The following is a 22103-nucleotide window of genomic DNA, read 5'->3' on the forward strand; positions in this document are numbered from 1 at the left end:
AAAGGATGAAAGCTGAATGTGTTTGACTTGGAACTTTTTATCATCCTTCTATGATTCTCAGAATGAGAGATAGAATTTGTTAAATTTTCTTTCTCCATTAAGAAAAAGGAAATAACATGCCTGGTTGTTTCTTTTCATTTGATATAAAAATTTACAAAATCTTTTTTCCTTCCAGCCTCCCTGAAGTCAGGCTTAACATTGGCTCAGAAGATTTTGGGCACCCTGATTTTAGCTAAATCATTTTTTTTCGGTTTAAAAGAAAGAAAAGGACATTTTCCAGGTTGCAATGTATATTCAAATGATGCAGACTCCAGAGAGGTGGAAGGCAAGACCTCCTGAACTTGTCCAGAGGGAGCTTTGGCAAGCCCTCACATACCGTAGCTTTCTGTCTATCGTGTTCCTGCTTCGGAGTTTACGGTTTTATTTTCTTGCATATTGTCACATTATTTAAAGGGCTGAGAGACTGTGAGTGGCCAGTAGGCATCTTAATTAAGGGGAGGGGAGAGGCTTTGTGAATGTAGCTCATGCTTGTCACTAACTTTTGAGGAAAAAAACCTATCTGTGATCACTCGGTCTCTGTTTTCAGATCAGACTCCGACCCCGACGAGATTCCTGAAGAACTGCGAGGAGGTGGGCCTCTTCAACGAGCTGGACTGCTCCCTGGAGCACGAGTTCAGGAAGGCTCAGGAAGAGGAGAGCAGCAAGCGGGTAGGTTTGTTGGGATGGACACCTCGACAGGTGCCTCTCTATCACCTGCTAGAAACTTCCACGTGGAAACGAGGTGGCCCTGCAGAGGGTGTCGATGTGGCCTTGAAACAGTATTTTATCCATCTGTGAGTGTTTGTCTCATGTTTAAAAAAAATCGATGATCCCTTATTGTGGTAGAATCCAAACCTAGATGAATCATGGGAAAAGTAGGTATCTGAAATATGAAATTCAAGCAAAAAATAGTTACCTGATTCTTGAACTTGAGTCAGATAAACTCGCGGACTTTTTCTTTACCAGCTGTTTCGTTTTGCTAAGTATTTAATAGCAAGCCTTCCGTGGGCAGCGAGTGCAGAAGACAGGAGCCAAAGAGAAAGGAGAGTAATGGGAGTGGGAGGAGAGGGGATTTCATCTGATTTTGGCCCAGGTTGTAACTGTCTGTTTTCGATAATCTTCCTGGTCATTCTCCACCAAATTCCTAATTACTTCCTGGTTATATTCCCTTGTCATATTACTGAACATCTGTTGTTGCTGAGACAAATAGGTTAACTATAAACGTGGATCATTTGTTCTTAAAAATGTAGGAAATTCACTTTATGAAACCCTTCAGAATATATTCAGTTTTTATCGTAATGTTGTGTTGGAATTTTAAAATCACTTTACAAGATTAAGGAAAGGAGATGGGGTCATAGGTAAACGTGAGAAGGATGCATTTTAGTATTTTTTTCCCTTGTTATTACAGAGCATTATCAAATGCCCACAGTGTTCTAAACAATGAATTAGACACAGTCTGTGAACGGAAACTTAAAATGTAAAAGGCGACTGAAAGGGAAGACCAGCTAGGTAGTAATGAATTCCGATGTTCCAGCTGTTCCATCCAGAGAAGAAATTTTCAAAGCCTCTGATATTTCTCTGAGTGTTTCAAAGCCTTTGAATCCTCCTCTCTGAGACATTATAATAATCCCCCCTACCAGATTGTTCATGCCACATTCTCATATCATAATGGTCAAGGGCTTATATTCAGTCTATGCTGCTTTAGGAAAAATCACAAAAATAGGCGACGCTTACAAGAGGAGCATACAATCTCAATCCACTCATTTTATTTATTTATAATTAATTTTTCATTTATACCTGGTCCTCTCCCCCACTTCCCTGCCAAATGATATGAAGTGTCCCTTTTCTTTTTTTAAACAAACACTTATATAGTAATTATTACCAGGCAAATAATAAAGTTGTGAGCACTTTAAAAAATTAACTCAATAAAAATAGAAGATATATATTCTATATTTCATTGCAATAGTAGATTTAAAAAAAAAACCATGAAAATGGCGAGGGAGAGAAAGAAAGTCTGGCACAGTAAATTTGCTCTGGTTGAGTAATAACTTTAGTTCCTTTGGTAGATGTGTGTGTATAGAAGACTGAGGGATTAAGTTCATTCATTTCTTGAGATAGTCAAATATGGCTTCTTAGATTAAACTGAACGACAAGGAAGATGTGTACTTGGTCCCTATTGTCTTCATTTCTGATAGAATAGTTATAGTTTTAATTGAAGCGTATTCCCTTGATTTTCCTAAAGATGTTTCACCAAGAACAGTTTCATGAAGCCCATGGTAGGGGTGTGGCTTTAGATATTCTCCATTACATTATTCATGATTTCCTATATGAAGCCCTGTATGAGGAAATTCTTGCAGATCTGAATTCCAGGAAATGGTTTGCTTCCCCTGAGGAGCCGAAATATTTTCTCCTCTTAGACTCAAGAGTCGCGTAACTGGTTCTGTTTCTCTTTTTGCTCTGACTGCTAGATTAACACAAAGCTGAATTCGCTACTAAACGAGAGAACTTTTTAGAACACTGTGTCTAGACTAGACTTTCAGTTCTAGTTTGTATTTTCTCTGGTTCTGATTTTTAATTTTCAAAAACATTTCCATGATATACGTGTTTTATGAGTTGCTTTAAATTTCTTCTGGGTTGAGAAAGACTATAAATAATGACATTTTAAAAATTAAAATTAATTAGGCAGGCAGTGTTAAGAAAGAGGACGAGTGCAGCTGTGGAAATATGTGTTTTCTCCCTTTTAAATGTTGCTCAGAGCCATGTGATGATTTCGTGATGGGTGTGTGGGTGGGGGGATCCCGCAGCCAGCCTCTCCCATGGTTTGGGGCCAGCCTCTCGGGACACCACCGTCTCACGCTCCAGCCTCACTTGCATGCACTGGAAGCGGGACAGTAATATTCAGACTGTTGCGGCTTACTCTTACTTCGCCTTGTTCAAACCAGAGGGGCCAAATTCAGCCTCAGGTGGCTGTGAATACCTGAGAGCGAGCATCCCCTTGAGGCTTAAAGCACAGTGACACATCCAGCAGCAAAATGGGCTGTGTTGGTGGCTTCCGCCCTGGCATCTCTTTGGAAGCCATAGGGCAGGGAAATGAGGAGTGGGAGTAATGCTTCCCAGTCTGACAATATACTTTCACTAGCCCCTTTGACCACATTTTCCCAGCTGTCAATATCCCTGGCATCTTGCCATCCTCCACTCCTTCTTCATTCATTCTTTCCCTGCTTCAAAAGAGGAACACAGGTCCTTATAAAACACATATCTTATCATTCCTGAGAGTTTCCTCCTTCTTTCCTTTTGTTCTACATTCAGATGATTGTTTCTTGTTAATTCTACATCTCCAGCTCTCATCTGATTTCTTTTCTTCTGAGTCATTTAATAAAAGATTTGCTTTGGTCCCTTCTGTAAGTTTTAATAAAGTGAAGTAGAAGATGGATTAATTTATCTGAAGAATTTGGTTTAAAAAAGGTTCTTGCTTGAACTTTCTAAGGATTTTATACAAAAATATCAGAAAGGCTGGCTGGTTCTGCCCTCCACTTTCAAATTTCTAGCTGTAGCTTGGGCTAGAAAATTCTGTTAAAGAGCAAATAGAGAATTGATCCTTGCTTTGTAAGTGCAGCTGTGCATTGGGGAAAATTCTGTTCTACAGACTCTATCTCTTGTCCTGATATCCTTTTCCAAAAGCATCCCAATGTGTGTACAGAATAAGGTCAAGCTGTAGGCAGGTCATGTCCACTGGAAAAAGGCCTCACTATCTGTATCGATACCATATATAGCAGACAACACATTCCACAATTGCCTCAATTTTCCATGTTAATATAAGCTCATAGCCGCATAACTCTTTAATATGAGATTGTTTTCCCTCTTGGAATAGCATGTCGTAACTCACTAGCAGGCATCACATATTGCAGCTTGCTGATGGCTTAGAATCAGGCTAGTCCGTATCCTGAAACATATGAGAAATTTTATTCATCATTTTTCATTCAAGAAGTATTTTCAAGTGCCCACCACATGCCAGGCACTGTCTAAGGCATGGGTGAAAATACTACTGAAGAAAGATGATAAAAATCAAATAAACAAACAAACACCCCTGCCTCCATGTAGCTTACTTCTAGTGGGCAAGACAAACAATAAACAAGTGAAAAACACGTATAACATGTCAGATGGTGATAAGTGCTACGGAGAAAAAGGCAGCAAGGAAGGGGCATAGGGAGCACTGGGGGAGGCCAGAGAGGCATCGCTGGCAAGTGGACATGTGAGCAGAGACCTGGAGGAACAGAAGGCCTGAACCAGGTGCATGCTGGGAGGAAGCATGTTCCACAGGTGCAAAGGCCTGAGGCTGGATGGTTCTCTGTGTGTTGGGGAAACTGTAAAGAGGCCAGTTTGGCTGGAGGAGGGTGTGTAATAAGGCTAGAAAGCTGGGTGTGGGAGGGCAGATCGGGGGTGGGGGGCCTTGTAGGCCATTGGAAGGGCTTTGGCTTCTACTTTGAATGAGATGGGAAACTGTAGGACAGTTCTGAGCAGAGAAGTGATAGAATTTGACTTATGTCTTAGAAAGATCACTTAGGCTGCCGAGTTGAAGGCAAACGATGAAAGGGCAGTGGCTGAAAGAGAGAGACCAGTTGAGAGAGTATTGAAAGACTCTAGATTAATGATGATGGCAGATTGGTCCAAGGTGGTGATGGAGGGCTGAAGAGGTTCTGGATGTATCTTGAAGATAGAGCTAATAGGATTTGCTGATGGATTAGATCTCAGACTAACAGAAAGAGTAGAACCAAGGATGAAACCAGGTTTTTGGCCTGAGCAGCTGGAAGCCTGAGGGAGGAGCAGGTTTGAGGGGAAAATCGAAGGTTTGTTTTTAGACTTGTTAAATGTAGATACTGAATCAGCAGATGGATGTATAGGTCTGGAATTCAGGAGGAGATGCAGATTTGGGAATTGCTGGCGTGGAGATGGTATTTAAGTACGTGAAGTTGGGTGGATCACCTGAACCAGGAGTGACTAGAGATGAAGCAGAGAAGTCTGAGCACAGAGCTGGGAAGAGGCTTCTAGAATTCTCCAAAACAAAGGATTCAACTCCCCTCTGTGGGCAGAGATGACGCAGAAGACCACGAGGCGTAAGGAATGAAGTCAAGTGGGGACTTAGCCCTGGCAGCAATGCTGAATGGACAGGCAGCATTGGAGTTTGTGTTCCAGGTTAGAGAAAGAAACACAAAATGGTTTTTAAAAAAGAAAAAGGAAGAAAGAGGTAGGTGAATTTACCTTTTACATTTAATTGCTTTAAAAAAAGAGGTCAAATAATGCACATCTAGAAAGTGAGTGATAGCGTCATCACATAACAGCAGTTTTGTGTGTGTGTGTGTGTGTGTGTGTGTGTGTGTGTAAGGAAGGAAGGCAATTGAAGGACTAGCAATGAACTCCTTTGTCTTGCTGAGAGACAGAAAACATTACAGCCTAACGTGGTTAAGGACTCGGAAGATGAAAAGCGTGGTATATAAGTGCTAAGTGTTGTTATTCTCCCATGGGACCTAAGGCTGATTCATTATGCTGATGCAGCAATAGCAAATTAGGACATTTCCATGCTCTAGAATTCCTACTAAAATGATAAAAAGTGCAGTCTATCTCCAGAGAGTATTGACTGTTGAACACATGGGAACAAGGGACAAGCTATAATCTTAAGATCTTGGATCCCAGCTCAACAGGAGTCACAGAACAGAGCACGGCCGGGTCAGCCTCAGCTCAGAAACCAGGCTGTTCAATCTGATTAAATTCTGTACCTGGAAATCATGTTACCCAATGCCACCGTGACTTGAGGTGAAAAGGTGCAGGGAGGGAGGCACTTTGCCTTCTCACGCTGTCTTGTGCCCCTCAGCCGCTAGCCAGCGTGGCCGCTCCCTGGCAAGGGGATGAGTGGTGCCGGATGGAAAATAAAAGACACCGAGTTGAGCAAACTTGCAACAGCTGCATGTTTCCGGTTATGCTAACGTGTCGCTTCTGATATTTGTGTAAAACAATCCCTCCCTCCCCCAGAAGTCTGGAGAAAAAGAATATTCTGAAACCCAAACTTGGTTTTATCCAGGATTTGAAAATGTCCCCATGTTTGCTTAATCCTAGTAGATGAGACTTGCTTTTGATCTTTTCATTTTTTTAGCAGCATTACTGAAAGGAAACACCCCTTGACAACGATATTGGAGATGACAGCCTATTTCTTCTCCCACCCCAGTGACGGAAAACCCCAAGGCTTGTGTTATAAGGATTTGTTTTGTCCTCCCGTTTCAGCACACTACAAATGTCAATCACTTTCACCTTTCTCCTTCTAGGTTAAAATCATGCCCTCATCCTTGGTGGAATTTGATGCTGGGAGAGAATTTGGCTTGATCTTTGCAACCCACTGGGGGAATGACTAAACCAGTGGATGAACTGGAAGCTATTTCATGTGTTTTAGGTCACTGGGATTTAGGAATAATGAGTACAATCTTAGCAGGGATTATTAAGAGTTGGTATCTACTTCCCCATATGTGAATGTATTAGAATGTGTTCTTAGGTTCCACTTCAACTTTAGAATGGAGTGGGTTTTTTTTTGTTTTTTGGTTTTTTTTTAACTCATAGGGTTTCTTTTTGTGATTTATTTTTGTTTGGTGGAAAGTCAAGGTGTCCCCAAAGCAGCAAAATGCATAGTCTATTGTCTTGCAAATAGTGAGAACTTAATATCATACATATTTGATGTGGATTATGAGGAAAGCTCACAGCTTAGAGGAATACTGACTGAGATGGGTACCAGGTATTTGTTCATCATCTTTCTTGGAAAGTTTGTATATTTGGATAATTTGGACTTTAATAGATGAGTCCTTACAACCTTTCACTGTAAATAAAAAATATTTTACCTCTTGAGACTGAGGACTTAATTTCTAATGCTAAGTTGTTTGGCAGCTGGTGGCTCTGTCTTCAGCCAATGTTATAAGGCAAATTGACAGGGAGAGGTGGTCATGGCGGTAACTGCAGACAAACGTCTTCTAGCCTGTGGCAGGTTTTACTGTTCTCTGAGTTCAGTATTAATTATTTATCATAGGTTTTTATTTATATTGCTATCAGATGACATTTATTTTGGCAAGATGGAGGTCTCCATCTGATGTCTTCTTGAGAATTGGTGCAGAGCTTTCAGAGGCTGAAGTCTGAATTAGAAACGTTGTGTGTTCATTTCATGCCTGTGAGGTACTAATGTTTCCACTTGAAGCTACAGAGTAGGAGAAATTGGGAGAAGGATTGGACCCTATTTAATATATAACATGATGATTGCTAGAGGGGAAACTGGATGTTAATTTTGGGAACCTCTATTTGTGCTGGAAATATTGCAGAATAAAACAGTATTTTCTCACACCAGTATTTCCTGTTTAGTTGGGACTGGATATGGTAATGATACAAGTACATACCTGTTTCTGAAGCATATTCAGGTTCATATAGGACATTTTGAACATGTGATTAATGACAATTTGATTTTAGTTAACAAGGAATAATTATGAGTGGTCATGCTATTAATAGTTTCCACATTTGAAATGCAGAGGAATAAACTATCAAGAGAGACAAAAGGAGAGATGCCAGGCGCTCACTAAGGAGGACCAGTGGGATGTGTGGCATGTCCTGGCTTTTCTCCTGCCCCTTTACTCTCCCGTCTCTGCTTCCTTGCCTTTGGATGTATCCACTCTCAGGTGGTTCCTGTTTACAACTTCTCTTCAGAAAACCCAGACATTCTCAGAGCTGAACAGTCAACTGCACCCAGGCAACTCCTTTATCTATACATCTCACCCTCACCTCGACCTGAGTATTAGTGTCTCACCTCCAGCTGTTTCTGACGTTCCCATTTGACTATACCATGGCCATTCCTAACTCAACTTGCCCGAAACCATCCTCAGGGCTCTCTCATACACACTCACCACCACACCTGAGTCCCCTGGCTCTGTCACGGGCATATTTCATCTACCCACTACAGGTCTTAGGAAGAGTCCTCAGATCTTCCCTGGATTTTTCATTTCACCTTTAGTCTAGACCATCGTTACTTCCTACTGGCGTATTGCTGCCAATTCCAAGAAAGTTATTTGACCTTTAGTGTAACTTTAAAGAGATACGTAACAATAAGTCGTATTGTAAAATTGAATGCATTTTTTAAAAAGTGAAAACTAACTGAAATGTTTAAAAGTAAAAAAAAAAAAAAAAAAAATGTGTTCCTGAAGCTGTTTGCCTCTCATTTGTGGTTAAGCTAAAAGTTCCTCCAAATATTATCATGCTTAAAAGTTAAAGAGTTTGGTGTGGAACGTCTTGGGTATAAAAGGGGAGTGTATTGCAAGTTTTGTAAATGCGGCGTCGTGCCATATTTTACTGCAGCCTCATGTGGTCAGCCAGATCCTGGTTCTACAACATTCTATGCAAGGAATGCATCTAAAAGGACTGACGTGTGTGTGTGTGTGTGTGTGTGTGTGTGTGTGTGTGTGTGTGTGTGTGTGTGTAGGGGGTGGGGGTGGCACAAAAAAAAAATGATGGGAAAGAAACCAAAATTAGCCAAAAATGCAGCGGAGCCCGAGGCTCGTCAGGCACTGCAGCCGGCTCAGATGCAACCTGTGAGACCGATTCTTGGGTCTGCCCCTGCTTTCCCATCAGGCGGCCTTACTGTAGCTGAAAATTAGTCCAATTGAATTATTTGGCTGGGATGATTCTCACTAAAACAATTACAAAGCTCAGCTTTAAGGACTGAGAAAAGGGCAGCTTTTTCCCAGCAGGGGACTTTCTCCTCAGGGCGATTTTTTTGGTTTCAGGTTGGGTTGGGATCTCTGCTTGTTTAAATCGCTTCTTACCTGTCCAGAGACAGGCAAGCCAGGCTGGGATTTCAAGGTATTAACTCAAATGGAATCACGACATCGAGTGGATACTCTCCTCCGAGGGAACCGTTTTCCAGCTGTGAGTAATTCAAGACTTCTAATGCGCCAGACAGGCACACGGAGGCGGGGCGTGTACCTGGGCTCGGGAGGCCTGAGAGCATCTGCAGAGAAAGCTCACACTGTCCTTCGTGAGGCCCTGCGTTAATACTCCCAAAGGCATGCAGGAAAACAGATCTGTTTTTTTGGGCCAGATTAAAACAAAATGACTAAAAGATGAAGCTTCCGTTCTAGGCAGAAAACAGCACTCATATTTGGAAAATTGGACCAAATGTTAGACTCAGTGAGCATCTGTGGCTAAGTCACTTACCTGGGCCCCTCGCAGAGATGTGAAAAAGACTGACATTGTAAAAAGAGAAAAGGAAAATAATATAATAGTTGCAAGAAACCGTCTCTGCCTCCATCATCTCATAAATCCAGGTGAACATTAAGTGTGGTTAGGAGCAGGTATGGGAGTGATTTACTCTGGGAACTCTGCTGTGTTGTTAAGTTATTTCCATACTGAAAAGTCTGAGGCCAGGAACTGGGATTCCGAGCATTCCTCCCATCCATGTTTCCAGCACGTTTGCTGTCAGCTCAAACCTGGGGCGTGATGACTGATTTTAGCATCAGAGCCATGCCAGGGACATTTTCCTTGTTCTTCACCCAGTACCACCAAAGTCCAAAGACCTAGGAAAGTTTACAAAATGGTGGAATTTTGCCCTCTGAATTACACGTACACACATTCCTACACTTTGTGGAACTAGCTGTTCTGGTGAAGCAGAGGGGCTTACAAGTTGGTTGAGTTGGGGATGAGGCCAGGCTGTTTCCTCGGGCAGCCACGCACAGTGTCACCCGCTTGCGTCTCCTTTGCGCAGTGGAATCCCTCTTGCAGCCTTCTCCAGATCGTTGCTGGGGTTCCCTTTGTGCTTTGCTTTCTGGGATATTAAAGGCTATTGTTCAGTCTGTGAGAACCTGTGACTCTCTTCTACGTGACAAGTCCACTTCTCTTGTTTGGCTCTCGAGTGAAGTGGAACTCCAAAAGGACTTCACTCTCACCATGTCCTCTAAAGCACAAATTTTCTAATAAAGCTCACTCGCTACTGGCAAGACAGGACCATTGTGTGAGATGACATTTTGGCCTTTGACTTGAAGGCAAATGTGAGCTATTTCATTTGAGAGTTTTGCAACCAGAAGGAGGGATGTCCCACGTGCAAGCTTTCCTTTCAGTGTCTGGCACTGCGGGGGCTGGCTCCCCAGGCCTCTCTGTGAAGTAAGGACTTCACATTCTGGATTTAGTGTGGCTCCAGCCAGAGGCGTCCTTGAGATCTGGGTTACGTGTGGAATACACCATCTGTTCTATGAAAACTTTGAAAGTTGATCACAGTGCTGACCAAATCCTGCCTGAGTCGGTGCCGGGCACAGCCTTTTTCTGTGGCTTTATGTTTGGGTGGGGGCTTATTTAGGCTCTGCAAACAGTCATCTCCCCAAAGAAAAAAAGCAGTCATGTTTTGTGTGAATGTCGGGCTGATTGACTACAGATGATTCGGCACTGGGCATTTTGAATCACAGCCGCTCTCAAAGAAGTTATGCGCTTCCTGGCTTCTCCTGGCATGATTTGTTATGCACAGAGCTTAGAAACTTTCCCAGAGGATTTATGAATGTAAGGTTATTGCTGGATTTGTTGGCACAGTTGGCCCAGGCATTCCTATCCGTTGGTCTTTAACTAGAGCAACAGGGGCTTCGGGTAAGGAAGCCTGGGATGCTCCTTGCTCCAGAATGCAGGGTGCGTGTGAGCCCCACCCTCGTAGCCCACTTGGTTGGTTTCCAAATGGCTGGAAGGGAACAAGACAGTCCAGAATTCTGGCAGCCTCTTTTGCAGCATGATGTGCCAACGAGCTCTTTCCTTGCTGCTGAAAATGGCCTCCCACGATGTCCTGGGCGATTCGCAAGAGCTCAGGTGTGGATTGTGAAGAAGTGTTGTGGCGTGTCGTCTGAATTCAGGACAAGGGCAAGAAATCAACTCCATTTCATCGTTCTTTAAAACTCACACACAACTGTATTTTCTTACCAGTAAAATGGACCTTTTGACAACCCTGAAGTTATAAACATAGGTGGTTGGAATATATTGAAATCTGAAGAATAGAAATTAAAACTGTGTCCTAGGTAGAGGATGTCACTGCAGCATGTCACTGCGGATGTTCCTTCTGATGTTGACTGTAAGAGGTGTCCAAAAAGGGGACTTGGGAACAGGAATTCAAACTCCACATTCACAGAGACAGTGAAACAGTTATGACATCGCCGCCTGAAAGGGGCGTCTTTGTCCTGCGTATCAGGAGTAGAGGAATAACTCCTTGTTCCCGATCTCTGCTTGGTTTTTTTCCTTTTATTTGTATTATCATAATGCACACATAGGCGTGTATATATTTTAGGCAAAGTGGGCAATCCAGGCTTTGGGAATGATTTCTTGCCAATTTCTAGAAAGTTCTGGCAGGCATTCTGATCATTTACGAGAATTGCTTACAATGTCCAATTCATCACCAGGCAACACCTGCTGTCCTCTGGTTGTGAAGATGGCACGACGGATTTGCCCGTCCACTGGATGTGAACTTAGAGTTGATTTACCGTTAACGGTGATGGATTTGCACGAATCCAAACACACATGGCCTCCCATGGACCTCTTTCTGACCAGAGGCACATATTGCAAGACAGCTGGCCAGAGCCAGGGGTGCAGTCTGTGATGGCAGGAGAGAGGAGCTACTTTGACCTCATTAATACAGTTCTTCTCATTGAGTGCAACAGTCACACACTGCCACTACCCAGTGCTGCACTCCTGATGCAATGTACTGGTATATTTTGCAGGGAAAATGCCTGTTAATAACACTGATGGATATTTTCTCTTCTGAGAAATGTTATTTTCTGTTCTGAGATTTTACATTTTTGCCCTTCCTAAATTCTATTGCCTTTTCACAAAACCTTATGATGCCAAGCAAACATATCTAAATCATGTCATAGTGGTTTGTTGTTGTAAAAAAGCATTGAGATCTCACATTTGTGCTTTACACCAAACTGCAAATGGGTGTGTGGAGAGATGCCCAAGAAGCTCATATAGAAAGGGGGACAGATGTGTCTCTGATCTTTGCATCTGGGTTGGTGCTAGAAGGGAGAGTACGAATGGTGCTTTGGTGTACGCTAGGAATGGCTTGGAAAGAACTTACCCACTGAAATACTTTGTCTGGTTCCTTTGTGGGATTTATTTAGCTCCTCCTCCTAGATTACTGGCTTTTTTAAATCAAGGGGTGAATAAGTATGACTCCAGCAGAGCCACGTTCCTTCAGTATGAACTAGTTGACTCGGGCAATTTTTAAATATCAGTTTACAACTTGCTGCGTTCACACACTTTTACCCAGTTCCTCCTGTTAATTTCCAAGCCATAGCACTTGCTTCCTCATCCTCATGCTCAGGCCCCCTTCTTTCGATTTGCCCCTGAGACCAGGTGACATGTTAGCCAGGCAGGGGGATGGGGTCCAAACGTGGACCACTAATATTTACATTCCCGTTTCCTATCCATAGAAAAGAAGAAAGAGGCCCAGTTTGATTTTCAAAGTGGTCCCCACTTCCTACCACTCCCTGGCAGAGAGAACTTGCTCCTAGGGCCAAATCCCTTTCCCGGCAGCTGTTTGGTGATTCTGTGTCACTGGGCTGACTGTGAAATCAGGCATAGCCTTTTAATTACCTGTTCATATTTCAGCGGTGCCGAGCTCTGTGGCACGGAGAGGGGGGATAAGCCTTCATTGTAATGGATTTTTAGTAAGACTATCTCTGAGATAAGGGTCTGAAATCTTGGCAGTCTCTTCAGAGCACACACTTTGTGATTGCACACCAATCCCCGGCTCCCCAGAGCTGTGTTGTAAATGGAGTGCAGCGTACAGGGCTGGGTAATCAGACACCGCAGATACGTTTTAGAGCAAGGTGCACTTTTGCTTTATTTATGAAGATAGACATGCTGGTTGAGGGCTTAATCACAGCTGATAAATCATTTTAAGAAAGCCTATTAGAACCATATGCTGATTTTTTGCATTAATACAGTGTGTCTGTTTCCAGTCTAATAAGACAGGGTTTTTTCTCATGTGCTCTGGGTCTCTCCAGTGTAGACTATTTATCTGTTTAAGTGGTATCACTTGTGTGGGAGCATTTATCTCTTTAAGCGGTACCATTAATAAAAGAAGGTGAAAGGAAACGGGGAAGGAAAACTGAGGGAAGGTGCCCACTGCACAGTGCCTGTGTGCGTGTGTGCATGTGCATGTGTGTGTGTGTGTGTGTGTGTGTGTTTATGGTATTATAAAGGAAAGAGTCAAAAAGCTGAGAACAGGAAACATCTCAATTAGAGTTTCGGAAGGCCACGGATTGGTCTTCACTTGGCATAAGGTAGTCATTTCGGCCCAGGTGGTTATAATACTGTAGGAAAAGATTATCTGTAGTCGGAGGGAGGTGCGCACTGACATTTTGGTTACCTCACTTCTCCCCAAGCTTGCGGAGGTCTGCCCCGAGAACAGGTCCCAGGGCTCTTTAATGAGAGCCATATTGGGGCTCCAAGTCTGAGCCAAGCTCTGTTTATCACTAATTGCAGGGGTGCCTTACAGATCTCTTCTATTATTTCCTGATTATATCCCTGCTCTTTTTATTATCTTGCCAAAATTCAAACAGTAATAATTGCATGATTTATTGTTTATTTATAACCCTTCCACTGCTTCAATCCCTGTATTTAATAGATTTTAAAACAGCAATAGCTTTCACTAAATGACTGGATTTTTTTTTTCCCCTTCTATAGAGAAGTCATGTATTTGTGAATCTCACTTGGCATTCTTCAAAGCACTGCCATGGTACTTCTTCTCCAGAATGCTGTGTCTCTGACCATATACGTGAGGGCTGGCTTCTAGTGCACAGAGTTTGTGTGCCAGGAGAATGTTTTAGGAAAGGATATTAATTTATCTTTTAGGATTATGTCCAGGTTGAATTATATGATTCCTAAGTTTCTTTCCAACTCATAGTTTCCAAGAGGAAGATAAATGAAAAGCCTATTTTATACACATTTAGACATAGTGGGGAAATATGACACCAAATTATTAGAATTGAGGTTATAAACTAGTAATAATAAAATTCACTATCATTCACTGGACTCCTACTATTTGTCAGGCACTGCTCTAGAAGTTTTGTTTATATTATTCCCTGATCATCACAAAAGCCCTCCAAGATAGATGTTTTTACCCCCATATACATAATAAGTTAAAGCTTAAGAGTTTAAATAATTTGCTGAAAGTCACAAAGCTAGGAAGTTGCAGTTCCAGTATTCGTATATAAAGCTGTCTGCTGGAAAACTCATGTGTTTCCCACTACTTCTGATGGTCTTTTCTTCTTTCCTTTCTTCCTTCCTTCCTTCCTTCCTTCCTTCCTTCCTTCCTTTCTCTTTCTTTTTCATGTGTGTTTTACTATAATTTCCTTTTTAAAAAATGTCCAGTGGAAGATTTGCAAAACATAAAGACATGCTTGACCTCCACAAATAACATGAAAATATCTTGACTGCAACCACTATATCCCGGTCTTTAAAAAGTCCTCCCATTCCAAGTCACTGCAAAGATCTAAAAAATTTAAAAAAAAAAAAGTCCTCCCTAAGGCTTCTGTGGAGCTTCCAGTCTTACCTGAAGATTCTGTGGACAGTATGGATGGCCCTGAAACCTATGAATGAAAGGCAATTTGCTCTTCATAATGCATTTTCGATGCCACCAAAGGCATGTGATCCACCACGACTGCCCTGCTAACCAAAATGTGTTAACTCCAGTTCCAAACCAGTCATGGGAACCATCTCATCCCTAGCATTCTGTGAGCGACATCTACTTGATGTGAGACATCTCCTTCCGCGCCTGGCCCTAGTGACTGCTGCCTTCCTAGAGTACATGAACGTTTGTTGAGTGGAGATGTATTTGGAGCTTATGTTAGATTCTAGTAATGTCTGCTTGAATGCCTGCCTTGAGGAGAACGTGCTTAGGAGAGCACTGCTCTGGGTCTCTTAGGGAATAGCCTTGGGATTCGGGATGTTGCTACACCATTATTTTGGGGTGTCATAGGAGTTTTGGCACTAGGATAAAGATTAATTGTTGTGGTCAGTATTGTATGTTTAAACGTTGGATCTTAAAGGAACCTTTGCCATGCACGCTCCCTCTACCCCCAGCTTCCACCCCTGGGAATGCTTCCATTATGTCCTCCCGATTCAATGGAATAAATATTTATTGAGGGCTTGATATGTCCCAGGTGCTGTGCTAGGTGGGCCAGGTGCCAAGTCTATATTCTCGTGGGGGAACTGCTAGTGACATGGGAGGAAATGTGGCTTTCTTGATGGGTCCTAAGCTCTTCTGGGATTGTTCATACAGTAGAAATAGCAATGGCTGCAGCTCCTTGGTTTAGTATTCTTTATGATCTGACCTCAACTTAATTTTCTAGTTTTCTTTCCCATTTGTCTCCCATGTCTTTTTTGTTCCAGGAAAATGGAATCAGCCACCTTTCTCTAAACCTATCTGTGGCTTCCCTGCCTTGCTGTGCTTGTACACACAGTTCTCCTGCAAGGTCTTCCCCTCTCCACAACCTTTGACCAAATCTAACCCATTCATGAAAGCCCATGTCACATGCCACCTCCATGAAACCTCCGTCCCCCCTCACTTGGTGCCATCTTGGCCTTCCCTGACTCCCACGATGCTTTCTCAGCACTCTTATGGCACACCTAACTTCCTACCTTGTGTTTTGGTATTTGCTGAATCTGCTGCCCAGGACTTATCACAGGGCTCTGCCTGTCCCCATCTGTCATTCTCAGCACCATTGCCTTACATATGGAAGAAGCTGTGTGAGGAATTATTGGAATGAGTGAACAAATGAGCATGAATGAATGAATGAATGTCCTTACCTCAGAGGATTACATTACCTAGGTTATCTGAGGCAAGGAGAATTGAAGTGCTTTCTACCTCTGAGATAAGATGTCTCTTAAGCAGTTTCAGTTTCCATTTTCTTTTCATAAAATTTGCTAATTTGTGAAGGAGCTGGGATTACCCAGGATGAAAAATACTCCATAAATAGTTATTGGTTAATAGCCATACTCTATGAAGAATCTTGAATTAAAAGCAAGAGGCTTTGAATTAGAGTGAAGTTTTTTGTGTGTTTTCTTTTTATTTATTTAATTTTTAAATTAATACATAATATTTGTACATATTAATAGGGTACATGTGATATATTGATACATGCATAGAATGTGTAATGATCAAGTCAGGAGAGTTAGGCTACCTATCGCATTGAATATTTATCCTTTCTTTATTTGGGGAACATTTCAAATCTTCTAGCTATTATATTTTGAAATATACAATATATTGTTGTTAGCTATAGTCACCGTACTGTGCTATTGAACACCGGAACTTGTTCCTTCTAATTGTATGTTCGTATCCATTAAACAACCTCTCTTCATCCCTGCACGCCTTCCCAGCCTCTGGTAACTATCATCCTTCCCTCTACCTCTGTGAGATCAACTTTTTTAGCTGCCACATATGAATAAGAACATACAATATTTGTCTTTCTGTGCCTGGCTTATTTCACTTAACATGATGACCTCCAGTTCCAACCATGTTGCTGCAAATGACATGATTTCATTCTTTTTATGGTTAAGTAGTATTCCATTGTATGTATATACCACATTTTCTTTTTCGATTTAGGTTGATTCCATATCTTGGCTATTGTGAATAATTTGGCAATAAACATGGGAGGCCTGGTATTCCTTTATTATACTGATTTCCAACTTCCTTTGGATAAATACCCATTATTGGGATTGCTGGATCTTAGGGTAGTTCTATTTTTAGTTTTTTGAGAAAACTTCATACTATTTTCCATAATGGCTGTACTAATTTACATTCCCACCAACACTGTATAAGAGTTCCATTTTCTTCACATCCTTGCCAGCATTTGTTATTTTTTGCCTTTATTTATTTATTTATTTTATTTCAGCATATGATGGGGGTACAGATGTTTAGGTTACATATGTTGCCTTTACCCCCCTCCCCCCAAAGTCAGAGCTTCAAGCATGTCCATCCCCCAGATGGCGTGCATCGCACTCATTATGTATGCATAAACCCATTTCCTCCTCCCCCCTCCCACCTGCCCGACACCCAATAAATGTTGTTATTATATGTGCACTTAGGTGTTGATCAGTGAAACCAATTTGCTGGTGAGTACATGTGGTGCTTATTTTTCCATTCTTGGGATACTTCACTTAGTAGAATGGGTTCCAGCTCTATCCAGGAGAATACAAGAGGTGTTATATCACCATTGTTTCTTACAGCTGAATAGTACTCCATGGTATACATATAACACATTTTATTAATCCACTCATGTATTGATGGGCTCTCGGGTTGTTTCCACATCTTTGCAATTGTGAGTTGTGCTGTTATAAACATTCGAGTGCAGGTGTCTTTTTTATAGAGTGTCTTTTGTTCTTATTTTTTGCCTTTTTGATAATAGCCATTCTAACTGGGGTGAGATGGTATCTTTTTGTGATTTTTATTTGCATTTCTCTGATGATTAGTGGTGTTGAGCATTTTTTTCGTATACCTGTTGGCCATTTGTATGTCTTCTCGTTGGGATACAATAATGTACCACTCAAGACACAGGCATTTATAATAAAGTGTGACAAATGTTTTGTGCCATGATATAAAAGAGCTAAGCTAAGAACTTCCTAACTCAGTATCGTGTGTGTGTGTGTGTGTGTGTGTGTGCGTGTGCATTGTAGGGAGAATGGTAGGTATCAATAACCAGGTCCTGGTTAAGTAACCCAACATAATTAGCCTCAGCCTTTTATCCATAAAATGGCAATAATAATTACTTAGCTCATACTATGTTGTCAATGATAAATGAAAACTCATAGATAAAGTACTGTAGCTTGTATGCAGTGGTTCTCAATGATTCTTATTCTCTTTCCCTTCACTGTACGTATATCCAAGGATCAGCGGCTGCTGAAATTTCAGTGCCAAATCTGGGATGGGAAATTAAGCAAATACTCTATGCTCATAATTTTTCCTGGATTTTAGGTGGAAGTTGTGACTCAGAAATCCCTTTCATCACTGCAGTGGGCCCAGAGACTAAAACCTTCCAAAGGCTGTAGTCCAAACTCGGAGACGGGTTTAGCGTCTATGATCTATACCAAGCAGTAGATAATCTTTCTGTTGTTACAGGTGATTATTATATAAATCAAAAGTCTGAGGGCTTCCCCAAAGTTTCCTTTCCCAACCTAGGTAATTCAGTTTACCCAGTATTTATTTTTAGAAAGGTTTGGCAGATGTAAGTTCGGCCGACTTCCAGGTCAGAAAAAAGTGTTCAAGGATAAATTGTTCAGAGCAGTAGAAGTCCTCATGGGACAAATCAAAATGAAATTTTAACATCTTTAGCACACATTCCCCTATTCCTCAGTTACTTATCCTCAAAACTGTCGATTGTGCTCATACCATCTCACTTTGCCATCTTTGGCATTTGAATAACTTCCTGGAAAAACATGCTTCTTATGGTTTCTGGGTATTGAGGATTACCAGAGTTTTGGTTACTACAGAACCTTCCTGGGAAAGAAAAATAAACCTTTCCTTTGGGCAGATCTACCATCAAAGCAGAGTTCATGGTTTAGGCAAATTTGACCTGACTGGAAAAATCAGACCATGTGGCCACATGGAATGGCCGCGCTGAGAAGTTCCAAGGCCAGCTGTGCACAAAAGAGGCGCTGCCTGACTGCTAATCCTGGTCCTTCTGGGAGAAGGGGTCCAGGAGAGGATACTGGTCCATGCATTGCCCAAACCAGCTTGGAGCAAAGCCTCTGAACCATATAGTTCATTTTTCTTGTTTTCTTGTCACAAATGTTACAGACCCAGTGAGGCCCTTCATTCTGTACTTGTGGTATTTAATTCGTCCATCTCTTATTACTCCTGTGACAGCAGGTACATAACATCTGGACACATACTTTACACCCTTTTATCCAGAGTGGGAAAATTGTGAAATATTAAACCAATGGTGATCAACAGAATCTTAACTTTTCTACTTTTCTATCAGAGGAGGGTAGCTCATCAGGGAATTAGAGCTGAGATATGACATATCCCTTGGCCTTTTTTTGTGAAAATCTGATTAGTTGCAGTGAGGCATGCCTAAATGGGTTTTTCTAACTTCCAGAACCTAGTTTGGGTCCATCACAATGACAATTTCTATCACTCCTTCCTAAGTGAAGGCTGAAAGACCAACTCTCTGCCCCAGTAAGAGCCTATCCTCCTGTTGTTCCTTTTGTTCCTGGAATTGAATGCCCAAAGGCCAGTGCCACACAACTACTTCTATCTCAGTGCTTTCCAACATGCCTTCTTTGGAACACTACCCCTGAGAAATATGCCACATCAGAATTACAGCATCACCTGGAACCTTGCTAAAAGTACTAATTCTGCAGCCCCACCCTAGAACCATCCAGTAAGTCTGGCATGTGGCAAGTTCCTAGGTGACACTGATGCTGCTGGTCTAAAAATCCCTTGTCAAATATGTTCACATTTTATTTAATATTATCCCTTGAAACCAGGATCTCATGGAACCTTCTTTGCACCACTGTAATGGAGAGAGCTTAAGATATTCAGACTTACTGGCTATGTTGCCTTACCATGTCACTTAACTTTTCGGAGCCTCCTTTTTTATCCACCTTGCAAAGTTTAGTGAGACTTAGGCATAATTACATGTTAGAGTCCAGCACGTTGCCTTGCACACAGAATATACTTCCTAAATGGAAACATGTTGTGTTTAGTTCAAGTCAGAGCTATGTTGACATTTGCTGCACCCATACTCTCTTGGAATATACTGATACTTCAAGACACTTTGAAGATTTCTTGCAACTTGGAGTCCATAACTTCTACCTGTCTGCAAGTGAGCAGGTCTTTCTGATACAGGCTACAATTGTCACAAGGATTGTTCTGTAATTGTCAAGGGAAATATTTCCCGATGAAGAAAAACAGCCAGCGGGATAGTTCTTGAGGATGCTGTGACATCAGGAGTGCTTAGCATTTCAATTCTAAATTATGTAAAAGCAGTTTGTAAGCTTCAATGTGCTATAAAAATGATCACTTGTGATTATAATTGTTATTATCTTAAGCAACATTTTAGGTTTTAAAAAAAAGGCTTGCCATTGTGGGCGGAATAGGTGTGTTTCACTTTTCAAAGAAGAATATGCTATTTCTTTCCTTTTTTGGCCATCCTCTGACCGTTATTTTAGAATCTCTTTAGGGGCCTCCACAACTTTAGGGATATTCTGACCCTGTCGCTCTAAGGCTGGACCTCAGAGAGGTGATAAGAAGGTAGAATGTCACATGACTTTGCAATAAGTCCCCAGAACCGAGGAAACACCCCAGTTCTTCTCGGGCAGCAAACTTGGAGGTGGGGGAATGTGATTTACGAGGAAAAGCAACAGGCTTCTGGTCCTTCTACAGGAACAACTCTAAAGCCATGGTCTGGAGCACATAACTGGTTTCTGTCGCACAGTCCTGTGGCGTGCTGGGCACATCTGGAGGTTCCAGGCACCAGCTGGCCTCCTGGAAGGAGCTGGGCTCCAGTCTTTCCACGCCAGAACATAAGGGAGAAGTCACCGACTATGGCGCTCAGCTGATGGACTGCTCAGGCAATGCCTGATGCCCTGAAGGAGAAGCCGGGGGCAGGAAGGACTTCCCTGCCCGGCTCCTGCAGAGGACCCTGTCGGCAGGCAAAAAAGGGTGGACCAGGAAAGCAGGGAAGGAGTGAGGCAAGGGAAAGAAAATCACAGATGTCCCAAGTTTCCACAATTTTATCAAAAAATTTTCCATGACTCATCTTGTGACTTCTCCCCAAATTTAATATGATAAAACCGCTGGCCTAAGTATAATTAAAGTGCAATTACCCAAGAGTGAGAGGATGGTGCATTTCAATCAACCCTTTCGTTCCCTCAAACACACAGTCCAAGGTGGGAAATAAAGAACAAAAACTGTCTCTCTCCCTTCTTCCCAATCTGATCCCCTTGCTCCATGGCTCTCTGAGAGGGGGAGCAAATCAGAAGGTGTTCCAGAATAGTTTCCTCTCACTCAAAAGTAGTGAAATCAAGCGAAAGCTGCACAGAGAGAGCTGGAGGACTGTCGCTTCGGGCTTATTCGCTTGTTTCCTCAACCCAACTTCAAGATATGTTCAATTTCAACACACTTTGCTTTACCTTTCCGTACGTTCATCTGCCAGCAAAGTTTCTTTTCTGGTTGGGGTATTTGGGACACCTGATGATATCACTAGCTGTAGTTTACTGAGCACCTACTATGTGCCAGGTGTCTTATGAAACTATCTCTTATCCTCACAACAGCTCCAGGAGGCAGGTTTTTTATCACCTACAATTTTACTGACAAGAAATGAAACTCAGAAATTAATTTATTTGTTCTTAGTCACCCAGTGGCAGAGCAGGGATTTAAACTCAAGACTGTCCAATTCCAAAAGTCTCCTCTTATGCAGGAAGGAGGAGCAATGACTACGACAGGAATGAAAGCAGTTCAGACTTGCCGTTACTGCTTTTGAATTCCTACGGATTGTTTGTCATGGGCTCCCCATCCAACCGACATTGGTTTTCCTCCCCACTCCAGATAAGAAGTGTCGTGCTTGACCTGGCAGGTGTTGAAAGACACGCCGCTGCGTGCGGCTCATCGAAGGGGACGAGGTTCTCCGTGGCCGTGACCTGGGAAGGTGCCGGGGTCCAGCTGAACCTCCATCCAGCTGCTCAGGGGCGGCTCGGGCTGCTGTCCAGAGCGCACGAAGCCACAGCCAATGTCAAGGGCTCCTAATGTCCAAGCAGGAAACTGCGACTGAAAAGCTGAAAAAACATATGATCCCATAAAAAGCCGCCTCTGGGGAAACAAGTCATTAGTCAGCCTTATTTATTTATTTTTCCTTCTTGCTGCAAAGTTCAATCCATATGAAGCAGCTGTGATTATCATATAAAAGGCTATGCAAAATTGCCCTCCCTGGATGCCGCTGAAGAAAACTTTACCCTGGCCCTTGGCCACAGTTAGCTTTGTTTGTGTTCCTCAGATTCCGAGTCCTTTGACCACG

General features: G+C 42.3%; 1 protein-coding gene across 4 annotated transcripts in view; it reads left to right on the forward strand.

Moving 5' to 3' along the window:
• LOC105807372 (cyclic AMP-responsive element-binding protein 5) overlaps window positions 1-22103 on the forward strand; it is a 381115-nt gene that overhangs the window by 84054 nt on the left and 274958 nt on the right. For all 4 annotated transcript variants that reach the window (XM_012640747.1, XM_012640749.1, XM_012640748.1 and 1 more), the window contains one exon: window positions 587-708. In XM_012640747.1, coding sequence (XP_012496201.1) covers window positions 587-708 — 122 coding nt within the window. The remainder of the gene's footprint in view (window positions 1-586; window positions 709-22103) is intronic.

This window comes from Propithecus coquereli, unplaced genomic scaffold, assembly GCF_000956105.1.
Source record: "Propithecus coquereli isolate 6110/MARCELLA unplaced genomic scaffold, Pcoq_1.0 Scaffold156, whole genome shotgun sequence".
NCBI classification, from domain to species: domain Eukaryota; kingdom Metazoa; phylum Chordata; class Mammalia; order Primates; family Indriidae; genus Propithecus; species Propithecus coquereli.